This window comes from Megascapheus bottae, chromosome 17, assembly GCF_031878675.1.
Source record: "Megascapheus bottae isolate mThoBot1 chromosome 17, mThoBot2.hap1, whole genome shotgun sequence".
Classification (NCBI taxonomy): domain Eukaryota; kingdom Metazoa; phylum Chordata; class Mammalia; order Rodentia; family Geomyidae; genus Megascapheus; species Megascapheus bottae.
Window position 1 is genome coordinate 44,273,343 of NC_143525.1, and position 20,227 is coordinate 44,293,569.

Sequence of the window (20,227 nt, forward strand, 5' to 3'; positions counted from 1 at the left end):
CATTCTTCAATGATATGAGAAATTAATCAAAAAATGAATATGGAATAATGAAGTACACGGAATAGCAAAAACAATCCTTAGCAGGAAGAACAGTACTGGAGGAATATCAACACCAAACTTAAAACTCTATTACAAGGAGCCAGAAATTTGGCCTAGTGATAGAGTGCTTACCTAGCATGCAGGTTCAGTACCACATACATAGAAAAAGCCAGAAGTGGTGCTGTGGATCAAGTGGTAAAGCTCTAGCCTTGAGAAAGCCCAAAGACAGAGCCCACGCCCTAAGTTCAAGCCCCAGGACTGGGGAAAAAAAACAGTTTGGGGGCCAGGAGTTTGGTCTAGTGGTAGAGTGCTTGCCTAGCATGCATGAAGACCCGGGTTCAATTCCTCGGTACCATATACATGGAAAAAAGCGGGAAATGGTGCTGAGGCTCAAGTGGTAGAGCTTCTAGCCTTGAGAAAGTCCAAGGATAGTGCTCAGGCCCTGAGCTCAAGCCTAGCACAGGCAAAAAAAAAAAAAAAAAAAAAAAACAGCTTGGTACTGTCACAAGAATAAGCGTACAAGTATAATGGAATAGAAGACCCAGAAATGAACCCACAGATCTATAGCCACCTAATGTTTGATAAGGGAGCAAAAAACACAGAATGCAAGGAAGACAGCCTCTTCAACAAATCGAGCTTAAGGAACTGGCTATACACAAGCAGAAAACTAAAGAGTTTCTAACAAGATAAATAGAAAGCCCACAGAATGGGAGAAGATTTTTTTTTTACAAGCTAAACATCAGACCAAGGATCTCATATCTAAAATATAGTTAGAGCTCAAAACATTAAACCCCCAAGAACTAACCCACCACAGGAGGATATTCTTAGAGAGTATCACAAAGGCTCAATAGTCATGTATACATGATCATATAAAATGATGTTTATTGAAATGAAGTCCAAGAAATGGAAACAAGAGGTTTTCTTATTATATTGCTTTTGGTTTTGGTTTTTTTGTTTGGTTTTTCTCCTTTGTCATTGTTTTTTTATTTCTGTACCTTTTGTCTTGTATTTAAAAATATCTGTTTGGGGAGGGTAAGGGGCAGCAGAGAAATGGTGAGGTAAAGGGCAAACAAATCCAATATTGAAGAACTATGTTGAAAAGGAATTATACAACCTGTGGGGGTGATGGGTCAGGAGGGAAAAACTGGAAGAAAAGGAGGGAAGAAGCAACATTGTTATAAAAGAAATGTACTCATTATCTAACATATGTAATTGTAACCCTTCTGTACATCACCTTTACAATAAAAAATAGAAATAAAAAAGACAACATTGCTAAGTTCCCAAACCTGAGTAACTAAATAAATATTCTACAGGCAACTACAAAGAATAACAAGAGACATGTCAAAAGAGATCAAAATGCTGCAGAGACTTTTCAACATAGGACTAAACCAATGTCTTCAAAATTATAAGGCAACTGGGCACCAGTGGCTCATGCCTGTAATCCTAGCTACTCAGGAGGCTGATATCTGAAGATCACAGTTCAAAGCTAGCCCAGGCATGAAAATCCATGAGTCTCTTATCTCCCAATTAACCACCATGAAACAGGAAGTGGTGCTGCAGTCCAAAGTAGCAGAGGGCTAGCCTTGAGTTGAAGAGCCCAGAGACAGGGCTCATATACAGAGTTCAAGTCCCACAACCAACAACAAAAAAAAAAAAATTATAAAGCAACCTGATTAGAAACAAATAGCTATTACCCAGCCAAATTATCAAAGATTAGGGGAGAAATAATGACATGCTCAGAAAAGACAAGATCTACCTTAGGTACATTATTTTTTTAGAAAGCTTCTAAAGGATTCCTACTAAAATGAAGAAAAAAAGCACAATGGATAAAAGAGCCATGGAGCATTATTACTATTGTCTACTACAATTATTTTTTTGCCAGTTCTGGGGCTTGAACTCAGGGCCTGAGCACTGTCCTTGGACTGTTCTCAAGACTAGAGCTCTACCACTTGAGCCACAGCACCACTTCCACCTTTTTTTCTGTGTATGTGGTACCAAGGAATCAAACCTCGGTCTTCATGCATGCTAAGCAAGCACTCTAACACTAGGCCAAACTCCTGGCCCTCTACTACAAATTTTTATATTGGTTACAACAGGTATTACATTTAATAAAAACAAATCTTAAGAGTTAACCAAATATAATAAAAGCTTCCTACAATATTTGAAATCTCAGATCATTTAGACAGGCATAATTATACTCAAATTTTTAATATTCTTAAAAGATGAATATTAAAGTGGAAGAAATATCTAATACATAGGAAAGTAAATTAAAATGACCTTTATATGAATCTCTTAAGTTGATCATTTCATTGAACATTTCTAACACAAGTAAAAAGCTATTTCTTAGAAGGAAGGGCACAGGGAATGTGGCACAGATGGACTGCAATACAGTATAAACATGTGTAGCATGTAACAATGACACCCTGTGTAACTCACATGTCAAAGTAAAACTGAACATAATTTATGTAAACAAAATAACTTTAGAAGAAAATAATGAGAAATAATTTGCAACTGTGAGTTAGATACCAAAGAAACAAACACAAAAGTAAGGCTGATTATTAAAAAAAAAATCTTAAGAAAAGATATCACGAATCTTCTTTATCAAAGCATTTCACTAAAATGCAAATGCAACACCTAGAAGGCAAAGAAAATATCCCAACTGTAGGTGTGGGAAAGATAGGCTGAGAAAAACTGAGTAAGAGAGACAGGTACAGAATCTAAGTCTGTACATGTCATACAGAGCATTGCAAGCAAGGGAGAAAATCCTGACTGTAGGACATTGTTGATATATTGCTGCTACCATTTCCATTTCATTTTAAGCCGATTTAATTATTAAATTAATCCCTAAAATTACATTTGCACAACCACATTGCCCTTAAGTTTTAGTAAAAAATCATTTTTACCAGTTTTGATTTTAGAGAATTAATTGTTATAACTAAATCTTAGAAGGCTTTTCACTTCAGGATGATCTGTTAAAAATAATAGAATTAAAATATTTTAATATCCTCTTTGTAAAAGCACCTTGCACTATGCAAACATGATTGACATAATTATGTTTTGGAGACATGTGAAACATTTCTGAGTGTACACAAGTTATGTTAATAAGAAAATACACCTTTCAAAGCTCCTTGTACGAAGAGCCAGGAGTTATTTAGACTTCCAAATAGCAGATCTGACATAAACATTGATTTGAACTTTTTAAAGTAAGTATAAAAACATATATACAATTTACAAACAACGTTGGGAAGTTTTCATATTAAATCCGAGTTGTAAGATTACGAGAGCCAGAAGGCCACTGCTGACCTAGCTAAGGAAAACATAGCAAGATAAAGTCTTCTGTAACCTAGATAATGGTGAAAACCAAGCTCTCCAAGGCAGTGAGTATAACTGAGAAGAAGGGCAAAAGCATGTGAACAGAGACTTGGGGAATACCCAGGGAAGAAAACTAAGCCAGAAGCATAACAAAGACAGCAGTCAGCAAAGAAGTGATCTGGGAAGAACGATGCCATGAAAACCAAGAGAGGAGAGGACTTCAAGAAAGAGCTAGCAAAGGCAGAGGCTAAATTGAGATCAAAGAGGATGAAGATAAATCAAAACCACAGCAGAAAGTGAATAGCCATATTGAATTGGTTAAGATTACCTATTTCCATCTCAACTGACAAAACTAAAACTTTATCTTGGGGGAGGAGAGTAAAAAGAATGGACACTTGGAGAAAAGACATTAGTTATCATTTTGCTGTCTGTAGTCCTAGATGAACAAAAGAGAAATACATGATGTGGTTGGTTTTTGCTGTTGTTTTATTTTGTTTTTTAAAGGATACACTCACCAAAGTGTGGAGCAGGCAAGATTCTAGCTGCTCGAATTGGGCCATTGCGAACAGAGAATAGCTCCTGTGCTTCCCCACTAATCTGTATAAAAGAAGATGAAAAAAATAGGCAATTAAATACAGGTTACAATATTATTAGGAAAAAAACTCTTGAATCTTATCATAATTTGTCTATAATATTCATACATATTCACATATTCACAAATAGCCACACATATATCCACAAGTATTTTAGGCTAGTTAAACCCTTTAAACGTAATGATATCTTAAATCACTCTACACATGCCCAGAAAAATTTTAGAGCCCACACTTGGTATACACTTGGAAAAGAGTCTGTTCTGGAAATCTGCAAATTTTATCTTACAAACCTATGAACATTTGCATAGTTCCTGCATAAATGCTTTCCATTTTAGAACAGCTATGATGACAATGTTCTCTAACATGCAAATTTGACTTAAACACTGTAGTAAGACTCACAAGTTACTAGAAATGTTTGTTCTAAAAGTATTTGTGAAGCAGGGTGCAGTAGCTCACACTTGTAATGCTAGCTATTCAGGAGGCAAAGACCTGAGGATTGAGGTTCAAAGCCAGCCGGGGCAGGAAAGTCTGAGACTCTTTATCTCCAATTAACCACCAGAAAACCAGAAGTGGTGCTGTGGCTCAAGTGGTAGATCTCTAGCCTGGAGCTGAAGAGCTCAGGGACAGCGGCCAGACCCAGAGTTCAAGCCTCATGATTAATAATAATAATAATGTTAAGACTGGGAATGCGGCTTAGTGGTAAAGTGCTACCTAGCATGCCTGAAGCCCTAGGTTTGATTCCTCAGTACCACATGAACAGAAAAAGCCAGAAGTGTTACTGTCTCTAGTGCTAGAGTGTTAGCCTTGAGCAAAAAAAGTGAAGGGACAGTGCCTGGGCTCTGAGTTCAAACCCCAAGCCTGGCAAACAACAGCAACAACAACAAAACAGAGGGCCTGGGAATGTGGGAATGTGGCTTAGTGGCAGAGTGCATGCCTAGCATACATGAAGCAGTAGGTTTGATTCCTCAATACCACATGCCTCAGGACTGGCCAAAAAAAAAAAAAAGGAAGAAAGGAAAAACTATCTGCTATATTTGAGTAAATCATATAACTCTACAAATCTACAAAGAAGGAAAGGTAGCTAAAAACAAAACCAAAAACCTTCAATAGGGGCTGGGATGGTAACCTAGTGGTAGAGTGCTCACCTAGCAAGCACGAAGCCCTGGGTTCTATTACTCCGTACCGCATATACAGAAAAAGCCGGAAGCGGTGCTGTGGCTCAAGTGGCAGAGCACTAGACTTGAGCAAAAAAAAAAAAAAAAAAAAAAAAAAGTGTCCAAGGACAGTGCCCAGGCCCTGAGTTCAAGACCCAGGACTGACAAGAAAAAAAATCTGCAGAGATGCCTTTAAGACTAATATTTTAGATTTTCCAGCTTCTTTTCTATACAAATGTAAGAGCTGCAAACTGTATTTTTCTTCCCTATAAATATTCATTTTGCTTCTGACAATTATTACAAGTGCTTTATTGGCTACAACAGCAAATCCTCCTGTACACTTGGGATGAAGAACATGTGAGGAGTGCCAGAGCCAACTGTGTTACAAGAGCACCACCTATCACCAATGAAACATACAAGCTGTAAACTAAGCACAGCAGCCAGCTAGGTACCTGCTCTCTACAAAGGCTCCTGGAATCTTTCATTTTTGGAATGAAAATCATGGCTGTTGTACACTACCACTCTTTTTTTTTTTTTTTTTTTTTTTTGCCAGTCCTGGGCTTGAGCTCAGGGCCTGAGCACTGTCCTTGGGCTTTCTCAAGGCTAGAGCTCTACCACTTGTGCCTCAGCACCATTTCCGGCTTTTTTCTATGTATGTGGTACCAAGGAATTGAACCTGGGTCTTCATGCATGCTAGGCAAGCACTTTAACCACTAGGCCAAACTCCCAGCCCAACTACCACTCTTAAGTATACACTCGTTCATTGAAAACACAGTTTAAGTTTTAGAAAAGCCATAACTCATTGTGTTGTTCAGTTTTCCACCAAATAAATTAATCATACTTTTTTTCAAATCTAAAATAACAATCCTTTCTTTTTTGAACATACATATACAAAAGGGCAAAGTTAATGTAATCTATTTAGTCATCTTACTTTTTCAAATTTAAAAATAACACTTTCTTTTTTGAACACACATATATAAAAGGGCAAAATTAATGAATTAATGTAATCTATTTAATCAACTTTTTTGTGGGTCTTGAAATCTTTTTTTGTGGGTCACGGGGCCTGAGCGTTGTCCCTGGGCTCTTCAGCTTAAGGCTACTGGAAACAAGAGTCTCGGGTCCTTTTGTGCCCGGGCTGGCTTTGAACCTTGAATCTCTGATCTCAGCCTCCTGAGTAGCTAGGATTACAGGCATGACCCACTGTGCCCAGCTTTGTAATCTATTTAATCATCTTACAGATGCATTAATTTTCTATTTCCAATCACCTAATGTTTGAAAAAAAATTTTTTTTTGGTCATTCATGGGGCTTGAACTCAGGGCCTGGGCACTGACCTTGAACACTTTTACTCAAGGCTAGCACTCTGCCACTTGAGCCACAGCACCACTTTCAGCTTTTTCTGTGTATGTGGTACGAAGAAATCAAACCCAGAGCTTTATGCATGCTAGGTGAGCACTACCACTAGGCTATGCTCCCAGCACTAATGTCTGAAATTTTAAGACTAAAAAATACAAAGAATAGAAGCATACATTTTAAATGCAATACACTTTTTTTTTTTTTTTTTTTTTTTGCCAGTCCTGGGCTTGAGCTCAGGGTCTGAGCACTGTCCTTGGACTTTCTCAAGGCTAGAGCTCTACCACTTGAGCCTCAGCATCACTTCTGGCTTTTTGCTATGTATGTGGGGTACCGAGGAATCGAACCCAGGTCTTCGTGCATGCTAGGCAAGCACTCAACCACTAGGCCAAACTCCCGGCCTGCAATATAAATAAATTATTTACTAGGCAAGAGATAAACTTGGTCTTAAGTAATACATCATTTCTATTAAGAAAATGAAAAATAAAGCAGGGCGTGGTGGCTCATGCCTGTAATCCTAGCTACTCAGGAGACTGAGATCTGAAGATCAAGGTTCAAAACCAGCCCGGGCACAAAAGGACCTGAGACTCTTGTCTCCAGTTAATCTCTAGAAAGCAGGAAGTGGGGCTTGGCTCAAAGGTAGGATGGTAGCCTTGAGCTGAAGAGTTCAGGGACAGTGCCCAGGTGCAGAGCTCAAGCCCCATGACCAACCCAAAAAAAAAGAAAAAAGAAAAAGAAGTTGTAAAGTAGTATCACAGAATTCACCATGAAATTTTACCTTAGAGTAATGGAAAATATTTCTGAGATTTGCACCTGAAATGCATTAGAGTATTTGAACATAAAATCTATGGCTCTGTACTGTTTCTCTTATGTGACAGGAGTCTGCCATTTTGCTTTCGTTTATGTCAAATAAAACCCCAATGTTAAAAATATGAAGCTAGGGCTGCGAGTGTGGCCTAGTGGTAGCATGCTCGCCTAGCATGCACGAAGCCCTGGGTTTGATTCCCCTAAACCACATACATAGAAAAAATGGACGTGGTGCTGTAGCTCAAATGGCACAGTGCTAGCCTTGAGCAAAAAGTATCCAAGGACAGCCACTAGGCCCTGAGTTCAAGCCCCAGGACTGGCCAAAAAAAAAGTGAAGCTATTTAACTGAGCCTCTGTATTCAGGTATACTAAATATTGAATGCCTTCACATACAACAAAAAGTTTATCACTATTTTTATACAAATACACAAAAGCTTGATTTCACATAGATAAATATTTAGAAATCCCAATATACTAAACTTCAGGGAAAAAAGCTTTTGAAACAAATTTAAAAACTCTATTTTAACTTCCTATTCCAATCTTTATTTTTATGTTCAGCAAAAGGAAAGAAAAAATTTGAAGTAATTTAAAATGATAATTACATCCATTGTGCATGCTTCCAGGTTAATTTCCTAGAATTCTAACATATAGGCTTGGAAAGGAGAAATGAGGAAGAGGCATTGCGTACACTTAAAGATATTTGTAAATATATTAAAATCACAATTATACAACATATTGAAACCAGAAGCATGGTTCAAAACTGTTGTATGTGAGGCACAAATAACCATCTCAAAAGAGTATTCTCCAAATTGAAAATTCTGCATCATGTTAAAACACAATAGTACTATCCGTGTAAATACAGAGAGCTTTTGTACATTTTAGAAAAGACACAGGGACAGTAGATAGCCTTACAGGATCTGCTTCAGCTACCATTCTAAATCGCTAATACTTTTATGTAGTATGTTCACTGATAATTCGGCTTTCAACTAGATGGCAAGATATTTAAAGCTATCAGAGTAGCTCAAAGGAAGAAACTCTGAGTTCAGTCTCTGATACTAAAATAAATTTAAATTTTAAAAAATTTGCTTTTCAAAAATAGCAAAGAATCTCAGAGGAGGACTTTGTAAGTCCTGAAAAGAAATATAAGGAGTTATAAGTACATTATTAAACCGTCAATAACTACAAACACTGGAATAGAACTAAAAAGCAAGAATACATCAAGCAGTATTCCAACTTCCTGGCAATTGTGGTAACTTGGGGAGAAGAGCAAACAGAGAAGAAGCCTCTCCAAGAGCTCTGCATGGTCTCTGCCTTTGTTCTTGCTGGCATTTTAATTTCTGATGACAGACTTTTGTTGTTTGGAGCATAAACCGGACGTACCAGTTTGGAAGCACAATAAGGAGAACAAAGAATGATTTGTTCACACTGCAGAAAAAAAAATCTTCTCCAACCATAGAAAATAACTTTCGCATGGTGAAAATATGCAAATTACATACCAAACCAAAAAGGAGGCGGGAATACAAGTTTAGAAGCTCACAACTCAATCTATGGCAAAAGGAAATTGCAACAGCCGAGACAATAATACACATACAGAAAGTTCTGGGAGAACTATGTAAATGCTTTCAGAGAATTCCAAAAGCATATGAAGGTCACCAAGCCCTCAGAAACAAACTTGTTTCTAAAATACTGATGCCTGATTGACTACAAAAGGAAAAACTCAACCTGATACCAAAAATAATAAAGATAAAGCTCAATAAAACCAGAAACTATATACATTAAAATTGAAAGATTGTTATTTGCAAGGTATTTTTTTGCAAATCTTATTGAAAAATTAAAAATGCACAAATTAAGCTGGCTATCAGTGGCTCATACCTATAATCCTAGCTACTCAGGAGGCTGAGATCTGAGGATCACAACCCAAGCATAAAAGCTGGTCAGACTCTTATCTCCAATTAACCACCAGAAAATCAGCGGTGGCACAGTTGCTCAAGTGGTAGAGTGCTAGCCTTGAGCTGAAGAGCTCAGGGACAGTGCCCAGGCCCAGAGTTCAAGCCCCACAACTGACTAAAAAGAAAAAGCTCTGAGACCATACCCAGTCTCTGAGCTCAAGCACTAATATTGGTGCACCTGGACACACACGTGTGCACACATAGTTGAATTATACATTGCAGAGAGGTGATTCTAAACCAGGCACTGTGTTACATATCTGAAGGCCCAGCACTCAGGAGGCTGACATAAGAAGTCAAGACAAGTTTAGGCAACATGGTAAACTATGTCAAAAAACAAAACAAAACAAATGTGTGCCTGTCATCACAACTACTCAGGAGATGGAGATAGGGAGAACTGTAGAGGGAGGTGGGAAGGGCAAGAAGAAGTTCAAAGTCTGAGATTCCATCTTATAAAATTAAGCAGAAACACACATATTATACCAGAAATGGAATAAAGCTAAAAATAACAATCTATAGAGAAATATCACTGAACCCAAAAGCTGCTTTTTCTAAAAGACTGTTCAAAATTCTTATGACTCTATCCAGGTTAACAAAGAGAGACAACAGAAATTACAAATAACAGAACTAAAAAAGGAAAGATACCATGAAGAAATGTATACTCTTTTGATGACCTACATGAACACTGTGAAAGACATAATCTGCTAAAACTCGCATCAGAATCGGGGAAACATTTCCCTCTCCCACTTTTTTCCAAGATAGTTTTCCTAAGTAGCTTAGACTAGTTTCCAAATCACTGTTAGCCTCCTCTGCCCCCAGGTTTATAGGGAGATGCCACCATGCCCAGGTCTGACAATAATCTAAATAGGCATATATCCATGAAACTGAATTAGTAATTTATACCAGAAAGCACCATGGCTAGATGTGACCACAGGTAAATTTTACCAAATATTTAAGAAAGAAATTCCAATTTTCTATAATATCTTTCAGGAGAAGAAGAGAGAATACTTGATATATGATCATATGATGCTTGCATTGCCATAAAAATCACCAAAATGCCTTACTAGAGAACTATGGAGTACCATGAACATAGATGTAAAAATCTTCAGCAAGTATTAGCAAGTCAAACAAGGCATAAAAAATATAGCCAGGTCTTCTGGGAGTTTGGCCTAGTGGTAGAGTGATTGCCTAGCATGCACAAAGACCTGGGTTCAACTCCTTAGTACCATACACAGAAAAGCCGGAAGTGGTGCTGTGACTCAAGTGTTAGAGTGCTAGTCTTGAGGAAAGCCAAAGGACAGTGCTCAGGCCCTGATTTCAAGCCCCAGGACTGGCAAAAAAAAAAAGCCAGAAGTGGTGCTGTGACTCAACCGGGAGAGCTCTAGCCTTGAAAAAGTCCATGACAGTGCTCAGGCCCTGAGTTCAAACCCTGGGACTGGGACTGGGACTGGGACTGGGACTGGGACTGGGACTGGGACTGGGACTGGGACTGGCAGGAAGGAAGGAAGGAAGGAAGGAAGGAAGGAAGGAAGGGAGGGAGGGAGGGAGGGAGGGAGGGAGGGAGGGAGGGAGGGAGGGAGGGAGGGAGGGAGGGAGGGAGGGAAGAAAAAAGCTGGAGCCATGGCTCACGCCTGTAATCCTAGCTATTCAGGAGGCTGAGATCTGAGGATCAAGGCTCAAAGGCAGCCCAGGCACAAAAGGACCAGGACTCTTACCTCCTATTAACCTCTAGAAAACAGAATATAGAGCTTGGTTCAAGGGTAGGACAGTAGCCTTGAGCTGAAGAGCTCAGGGATAATGCCCAGGCCCAGGGGTAAGGCAGAAGCCTAGAGCTGAAGAGCTCTGGGACAGTGCCCAGGCTAAGTTCAAGCCCCATGACCCATGTGTGTGTGTGCGTGCGTGCGTGCGTGAGTTCAAGCCCCATGACCCGTGGGGGGGGGAGCTGAGTTCAAGCCCCATGACCCGTGTGTGTGTGTGTGTGTGTGTGATATGCGTGCACCCACTAATGTTGGGGTTTGAATTCAAAGCCTAGGTTGCTGTCTCTGAGCTTTTGTGCTGAAGGCTAGTCTTCTTCACTTGAGCTACAAGTATACTTCCAGCTTTTTTTGGTGGTAAATTAGAGGTAAGAATCTCACAGACCTTTTAGCCAGAGCAAGCTTTGAGCCTCCTAAGTAGCCAGGATTATAGACCTGAGCCACCCACATCCATTTTTAATTAGGGAAAAAAGATGATAATATAAAAGGAAGAGAGTAAAACATGGCAGACATCATTTTATACAAAGGAATTCAGAAAGGAAACAAAAAAAAAAATCAAGATACTGTGATTCTTGATTATACCTAATATTTACTACATCATCATCACACCCAGCATTCTTTTTGGTTTTTTGTTGTTGTTGTTGTTTTGGTTTAGTTTCTGTTCATGGGGCTTGAACCCTGGGCGTGGGTGTTGTCCCTGAGCTCTGGGTAGCTAGGTTTACAGGCGTGAGCTCCTCACCTCAAGGCTAGCGCTCTACTATGTAGAGCCACAGCACCACTTCCGTTTTTCTGGTAGTTGGAGATGAGTCTCATGGATTGTTGTTCCCTGGCTGGCTTTGAACTATGATCTTCAGATCTTAGCCTCCTGGTAGCTAGGATTCTAGGCAGGAATGGCTCCAGGCATTATTTTTTTTCTCTAGTAAGTTACTAATGGGGTTTTATTTTATGTGTTAACAATTCTATTTCTACAACGTTAAAAAAGTTTTTGCCACAGCTCAAAGGAATGTATTCGTAATAGTAAAGAACAGTCCTTTGAAAGCTCCTAAAATTAAGGGGAACAAGGGAACAAGTTTTTTGTTTTATTTTTGCCTTCCTAACCACAAATGATTCAGTTAATGCCAGTATGTCAGTGTCTCTGTAACCTACTCTGTATACCATCAAGGAAAAAAAATGCAAACCACAAAAACCACCTAAAATGCATATTTGAGAGGACTAACAACTTATAGAACAGATATTTGCTAACCACATAAAGGAGACTGAAGTTCAGTCTATATTTTTACATTGACATTAAATATAAAATACAAAACTTGAAGCAAAAAGGAAGTGAGTTTCAAGAACAATATGAAGAACCACAGAACATAAATAATGAATGGAACTTGTAATCATATTTCCATACTTCCAAGTTTTAAACACACATTAAGTATTTTAAGGCAACTTTAACCTCTTCGCTTCAGCCTGATTTTCTGAAGGAAGATCAAAGAACAGCAGTTTGGACTCACACGTTCCTTCAGTTATCCTACACTGATTTAGACATTACACTTCAAAACCCCAGCCATTACTTCAGCACCCACCAATTCAAATATCATTCCAGTCCTTTGAAGCTGCTCTAATGGTATCTTCCATTTGCAACTAACACTTCTGTAGTCAAAAGATCTGACTTGGGGTGGATGTTAATGTAAAACCACTCAGACTAGGCTGACATACATGCCTGAAGGCAGACTGGAAGGTGTTCACAAGTCAATGTAACACCATTAGAGAGAGTGTTGACCTAGCAGCTGTCATAAACACATCACAATCACTCAGGCATGCAAGCTGTATTGTCTTTAATTCATTACTCTATTGCATCTTTAATAGGATAATACCTTATCACATATTAAACAGGAAAATCTAAAATATACACTGTGCAAAAGACAGTGACTATAAATTGTGTGCACCAATTTATATGAAGTTTAATATATGCAAAACTAATCTGTGTTCAGAATAGTGCCTTTTTGCCCTGAAGAAGAGGAATGCTAATTGCAGGATGTTACTGGTAAGGGGCCAGGAGTTTGGCCTAGCGGTAGAGTGCTTGCTTAGCATGTATGAAGACCTGGGTTCGATTCCTCAGTACCACATACATAAAAAAAAGCTGGAATTGGTGCTGTGGCTCAAGTGGTAGAGCTCTAGCCTTGAGAAAGCCCAAGGACAGTGATCAGGCCCTGAGTTCAAGCCCCAGAACTGGTAAAAAAAAAAAAAGAAAGAAAGAAAGAAAATGTACTTTATACTTTCTTCCCAAGGAGGTTACATTTCCTGTGTATATACTCATATACAAGCATACGCACTTAAAGAACTTGTCTTTCACACACTCACATGTACACATACAATGGCAAAACATAGGATATGTGCATTTTATAGCATCTATGCTGTAATTATTTTTTGAAGATAACTACTATAATCTAATCTGAGTTACTCCATATAACAGTTATTTAGCATTAAAATCTACAAGGTATTATTCCATGAAAAGACATGGGATATATATAATTCCTTTTATATACTTATACTTCAATAGTAAAGTTAAATGGAACTTAACAACAAGTAAAAAATACACTCCACAGGTTTGTAATTCAGGCTACCTTCAAGTAATATTCTCACTGTAATATTCTCAAGTAATATGCCCACTGTGGTGGAGCACCTTATAAGCCAGGTGCTCAGACCTAGAATTCTACCTACTCAGGAGACTAAAATCTGATAAAAGTAGTTTGAAGCCAGCCCAGGTAGACAAATGTACAAGAATCTTACTTCCACTTAACCAACAAGAAGCTAGAACTGGAGCTATATGACTCAAGTGGTAGAGAGGCGGCTATGAGTAAAAAAGTCATGTGAGAATGGAAGGCCCAGAGTTCAAGTCCAAACACTAGCACCAAAAAAGAAAAGAAAAAAAATTCACACAAAAAAGTCTGTCAGGGGTTTGGCCTAGTGGTAAAAGTGCTTGCCTAGCATACACTAAGACCTGGGTTCAATTCCTTGATACCACATACATAGAATAGCCAGAAGTGGTGCTGTGGCTCAAGTGATAGAGCGCTAGCCTCGAGGAAAAAGCCCAAGGACAGTGCTCAGGCCCTGAGTTCAAGGCCCAGGACTGGCAAAAAGAAAAAAAAAAAAAGATTTCAAATTCATGAAATATCTAATCAAAATTTGCATAATAGCATGATTAAAACAGAAAAAAAGGGCTGGGAGTTTGACCTAGTGGTAGATTGTTTGCCTAGTATCCATGAAGACCTGGGTTCGATTCCTTGGTACTATATACATAGAAGAAAGCCAGAAGTGGTGCTGTGGCTCAAGTGGTAGAGTTCTAGCCTTGAAAAAACCTAAGGACAGTGCTCATGCCCTAAACACAAGCCCAGGACCAGAAAACAAAAAAAAAAGATCAAAATAGAAGAAAAAATTATTTTACATGTAAGACTTCACTTGTCTTAAATGAAACCATTAAAAAACATATTATAAGCCTGAGAATATGGTTTCGTGGTAGAGTACTTACCTAACATGCAGGAAGCCCTGGGTTCAATTCCTCGGCTATATAAACAGAAAAGACGAGAAGCAGCACTGTAGCTCAAATGGTAGAATGATAGCCTTGAACAAAAAGAAGCTCAAGGACAGTGCCCAGGCAGTGAGGTGAAGCCCCAGGATTGGCACAGAAAGAGGGGGGGAGGGGAGGGCAGGAAAACACTATAGGAAAGATATTTTCACCATTATCAATAAGCCTCTCAGTTCTATTTTTGTGTGTGTATGTATTGGTCCTAGGGGCCTGAAATCAGGGCGAGGACACTGTCCCTGAGCATTTCTGTTCACTATACCACTTAAGCCAGAGCTCCACTTCTTTCACTCTATTACTTCTCTTTCCGTAATAAGAGAATGGAAAAAAAAAAACAAAAAAACAAAATAAGGCTCAAATTTCAACAAACACGATTTTTGGATTGAGCACCAACACTTCTCCGCTTCCCAGTATACTCAATCACAAACTATACAGTTCCAAAAGAAACCTATAAAACTCTTTCCTGGCAAACAATTTTAACATGGCAAGGTCTACTGTCAACCAACTTCTAACAAATAATAGAATAATTGGTATTTGCCTCAAATATGCCATAGCATATTTGTTCTAAAACTTTTCGTGTGTAAAACCTATACTAAAAGCTTTAGGGTAAAGATTTCCTTTCAAAGAATTGTTTCTCTTCTCTTATACCAGTGTGTTAGCGACACCTAGTGTTACATCCTTGAAAACATGACAAATGTTAAATTTTGAGGCTAAAACACAACTACCACTTCCAAATGCTCTGATGCTTGTATTTTCATTTAAAAGTTAAATACTTCAAAGTAGATATAAAACCTAAGAATATATCTAAATAGAAAAATGTACAGGAAAACATCCAAAGACTTACAAAAGTAAAATCTTGAGTTTATTTCCTTTTCTTTTTTTGAGACAAGGTATTGCTATATAAGCTAATCTTCCTGACTGAGACTCCCAAGTACTGAGATTATAGGCATGTACTATTACTACCACGTCTCTAGCCTTCTGGGCTTTTATTCCCTGGCCAAAAAAAAAAACGAACTAGATCTTTTTGCTTCATCTTCTCTTCCCAAGTAGATGGGACTGCATGACTGTGCCATCACACCTGATGCTTCACTGAAGTTTTAAATGAGATCTCTTCATCACTCAGAAATTAATATACTGCTGTTTATTCATTTTTGTGGGTCATGGGGCTTGAACTCGGCCTAGGCACTGTCCCTGAGCTCTTCAGCTCAAGGCCACCACCCTACCCTTGAGCCAAGCCCCACTCCCCATTTTCTAGAGGTTAATTGGAGATAAGAGTCTCAGGTCCTTTTGTGCCAAGGGCTGTCTTTGAACCTTGATCTTCAGATCTTAGCCTCCTCAGTAGCTAGGATTATAGGCATGAGCCACCACACCGGCTTGTTTATTCTTTTATAAGTTTTAACATATAAATCAAATGATCAAACTATTTATTCAAGAATTATGTCATCTCATTTTTCCCTCTCATCTAAATTGTTTTATCTTTTTATAGTCCTTTTATGACAAATTTAGTTCAGGCATGTAGCATCTAACTTTCAGGCAACAGGAGAGAACGTTAAGTAGCCTTATAAGCTTTTCATTTCTCCTTATTTTCTAAAGATAACACTGCCAGATCAATCTTTATTAAGAGCAGATTTCAGAGGGTTTTTTTTCTTTTTTGATTTTTGTTGTTGGGTTTTTTTGTTGTTTTTTTTTGGCCATTTCAGATCTCAGGGCCTGAGCACTGTCCTTGGACTTTCTCAAGGCTAGTGCTCTACCACTTGAGCCACAGCACCACTTCCAGCTTTTTCCATATATCTGTTACCAAAGAATCAAACCCAGGGCTTCAGGCATGCTAGGTAGACACTCAACCACTAGGCCATGCTCCCAGCTGCAGCTTTTAGAATTTACGTTACCAGAAGATTTTCATTGAACTCATACTCTCTTCGCATGCTTTCTAATAATCATATAATCCTGTTCTTATAAACATACAAATTCAAAAAAAATGTAATAAACATAAGGATGGCTCTCTATGATTCCTATCTCAAAAAAAAAGGAATAGAAACTAAGAAACCCAAACCTTTGAATGTTTCCCCATACATTTTCCTAGTTGGATAACTACATAGGTTTTATATTATCAAAACTAACAAACTGAGGCAAAAGATTGTAGCTCAGGAATGATGTATATGTTTGACATGCACAAGGCCCTGGATCAAACCTTAGTACTCAGAATTATACCACATAATTGCACAAATATTTGGAACATACTCATTGGCAAAAAGACTTATTCTGTTAAAAATTTTTTTCAAGGGGCTGGGAATGTGGTTTAGTGCTAGAGTGCATGCCTAGCATGTATGAGCCCCTGGGTTCGATTCCTCAGTACTATATAAACAGAAAAAGTGGAAGTGTTGTTGTGACAAGTGATAGAGTGCTAGCCTTGACCAAAAAGAAGCTCAGGGACAGTGCCCATGCCCTGAGTTCAAGCCTCAGTTTGTTTTCAAACTACTTTTTTTATTATTTTAATGTACAAAGGGGTTACAGTTATTTTCACCTACTATCTGGTGCAATACTTCTCACACATTAATACCCCTTTCTCATGTTTTTGTCCCCATTTCCCTCCTGTTACCCCCTCCCAATCATCTTGTTTTTCACCCTTCCCTCACCTATTTCAAATAAACAAAGAAAGGTATACACAATATGCCAGGTAACAAAGTCAGATATAGTAACAATATGAGAAAGAGAAGATAAATAACACAGTATATTAAGAACAACAATCACACAAGATAAAGCTCTTGGTTCCATATCCTGGAGATCCTTTCATTTTGCCTCATCCTATATGGCCTTATGTATCTTGGTTTTGCGCTATTGTATTCCTCTGCTAGGAGAGTACTAGGTGCATATTAATTATTACAAATGAGAGAAACCATTGAACCTATGATCCTTTGGGTCTGGCTTACTTCACTTAATATGATTTTTTTCCAAGTCTTTCCATTTCCTTACAAATGGGGAGAGGTTAGATTCTTTCTGATGGCAGCATAGAATTCCATTGTGTATAAATACCACATCTTCTTGATCCAGTCATCTACCAAGGGGCATCTGGTTTGGTTCCATATCGTCGCTATGGTAAATAGTGCCTCAATGAACAGAGCCATAGTAAGCAAAACAGCTTGGTACTGGCACAAGAACAGGCCTGAGGACCAACAGAATAGAACTAAAGACTTGTTACTCTGCACGAGGATAAATTACAAATGGATCAAAGACCTTGAGGTAAAAGCAGATACCCTGAAAACTTTACAAGAAGGAATAGGAGATACACTAGGTCTCCTAGGCACAGGTCAAAATTTTCTTAATAAAGACCCAAAAACACAACAAAATAAAAAAAAGTTTGGACAAATGGGACTGCATTAAACTGCAGAACTTCTTAAGGCAAAGGACATAGCTAGCAAGTTAAATAGAAAGCCCACAAAGGCCTCATATCTAAAAGGGAGTTTGGGCCAGGAGGTTGGCCTAGTGGTTAAAGTGCTTGCCTAGCATGCACGAAGACCCAGGTTCAATTCCTCGGTATCACATACATAGAAAAAAACAAGAAGTGGTGCTGAGGCTCAAGTGGTAGAGCTTCTAGCCTTGAGAAAGTCCAAGGATAGTGCTCAGGCCCTGAGCTCAAGCCTAGCACAGGCAAAGAAAGAAAGAAAGAAAGAGAGAGAGAGAGGGAGGGAGGGAGGGAGGGAGGAAGGAAGGAAGGTCAAATCAAAACACTCCAGTTAGAATGGCCATGATCAAGAAATCCAATAACAGATGCTGGCAGAGATGTGGCCAGGAGGGATCACTACTACACTCTTGGTGGAGTATAAACTCCACTATGGAAAGCAGTATGGGGGTTCCTCAAAAGACTAAACATAGACCTCCCCTATGACCCAGCAATCCCACTCCTTGGCATTTACCCAATCGTCCAGAAACATGAACATACTAAAGCCATTAGCACAAGGATGTTCACTTCAGCACCATTTATCAAATTATTTTTAATGGACCAATTAATTTAAAATTGTGTCATTTGAAATCTAACTTAGATTATGTGTACACTACAAACACTGGTGGTACCTAGCCACCCACTTCTGAAAGCCTACATTCAGCTTACCCTGTTGCAAATAGTAACAGTTCACTCACCAGTTAATGCATGATCAACACATTACAACTCAAACCTACTTCTCACATACCTTTTTCACTTTTAGAAGTAATATTTCTGTGCATCTCTGCTCAAAATTCATTTACTTATAAAATTCAGTTTTGGAAGAGGATGTACCCCAGAAATTTTAATGTGCAAAAAGTTGCACCGCCAGATGGCAGTGCCTCATACCTGCAGTCTAGCTACACAAGAGGCTGAGATCTGAGTATCATGGTTCAAAGCTAGCCTGGGTAGGAAAGTCTCTCATCAATAATTAACTACCCAAAAACAAAAAATCTGAAGTGGAGTTAGGGCTCAAGTGGTAGAGCAGTAGCCTTAAAAAGCAGACTGCACCTAGACTCAAAGTTCAACTAACCACATTCCAACCCTCTGAGCAATTGTAATTGCAGGTGTTTATAGGACAAAAATGTTTGCATATTTACAAAAGCTTCACTCATAACAAAAGCTGAAAATCAATGAGGGCAATGCATGGATACATTTACATACTGGAAAACCAATAAAAAGAACAAACACAGTTGTTTGCATGCTGAGAGAATGAAGCCCCACACACAAAAGACTATATTTTGTAAAATAAATACAGGATTTTCTAGAACAGGTAAAGCTTGTTCTGCAGTATGGGGCAGACATGAGAACAGTGGTTGCTTATAGATGGCATAAGGGCAAAATTAACAAAGAATGAACTGAAATTTCTTGAGTGGCTACATGTTCTATATCATCTGGATTTATTTTCTCAATTGTTCAGAAAATTTATACTTAAAAATTATGGCCTGGTGGCCAAGTGCAGTGGCTCGTGCCTGTAATCCTAGCTACTCAGGAGGCTGAGATCTAAGGATCAAGGTTCAAAGCCAGCCCGTGCACAAAAGTACCTTTATCTACAATTAAACTCTAGAAAACAGGAAATGGAGCTTGCCTCAAGGGTAGGGCAGTAACCTTGAGCTGAAGAGCTCAGGGACAGTGCTCAGGCCGAGTACAAACCCCATGACCCACAAAAAAAAAAAAAAATATATATATATACACACACATATATATACGTATATATACATATATACGTATATATATGTGTGTGTATACATATATATGTATATATATATGGCCTGGCATAGTGGGCCACTCTAATCTGACATACTCAGGAGGCTGAAATTGGGAAGATCATGGAGGCCAAGTGGGACCAAAAAAAAAAATCATAAAAGAACTTCATCTCAATTAAAAAAAAAAAAAAAACTAGGCACATCTGGCACATACCAGTCATCCTAGTTACATCAGAAAACAAATGGAAAGAGGGTAGTTCAGGCCAATCTGGGGACAAAGAAAAACTATCACAAAAATAAAGCATAAAGAGCTGGGGTTGTGACTTAAGTAGTAGTATGTCTGCTGAGCAGGCAAAAGCCCTAAGTTCAAACACTAGTAGTCCTATTTTTGGGGGGTGGGGGGAGGGTCATGGGGCTTAAACTGGGCCTGGGCACTGTGCTTGAGCTCTTCAGCTCAAGGCTACCACCCTACCCTTGAGCCAAGCCCCACTTTCCATTTTCTAGAGGTTAATTGGA

The 20,227-nt window shown here is 38.7% G+C and overlaps 1 protein-coding gene across 16 annotated transcripts in view; it reads right to left on the minus strand.

Moving 5' to 3' along the window:
* Positions 1-20,227, minus strand: part of Bcas3 (BCAS3 microtubule associated cell migration factor) — a 481,230-nt gene that overhangs the window by 439,441 nt on the left and 21,562 nt on the right. For all 16 annotated transcript variants that reach the window (XM_090351166.1, XM_090351162.1, XM_090351164.1 and 13 more), the window contains exon 6: positions 3,867-3,948. In XM_090351166.1, the coding sequence (XP_090207292.1) occupies positions 3,867-3,948 (82 nt within the window). The remainder of the gene's footprint in view (positions 1-3,866; positions 3,949-20,227) is intronic.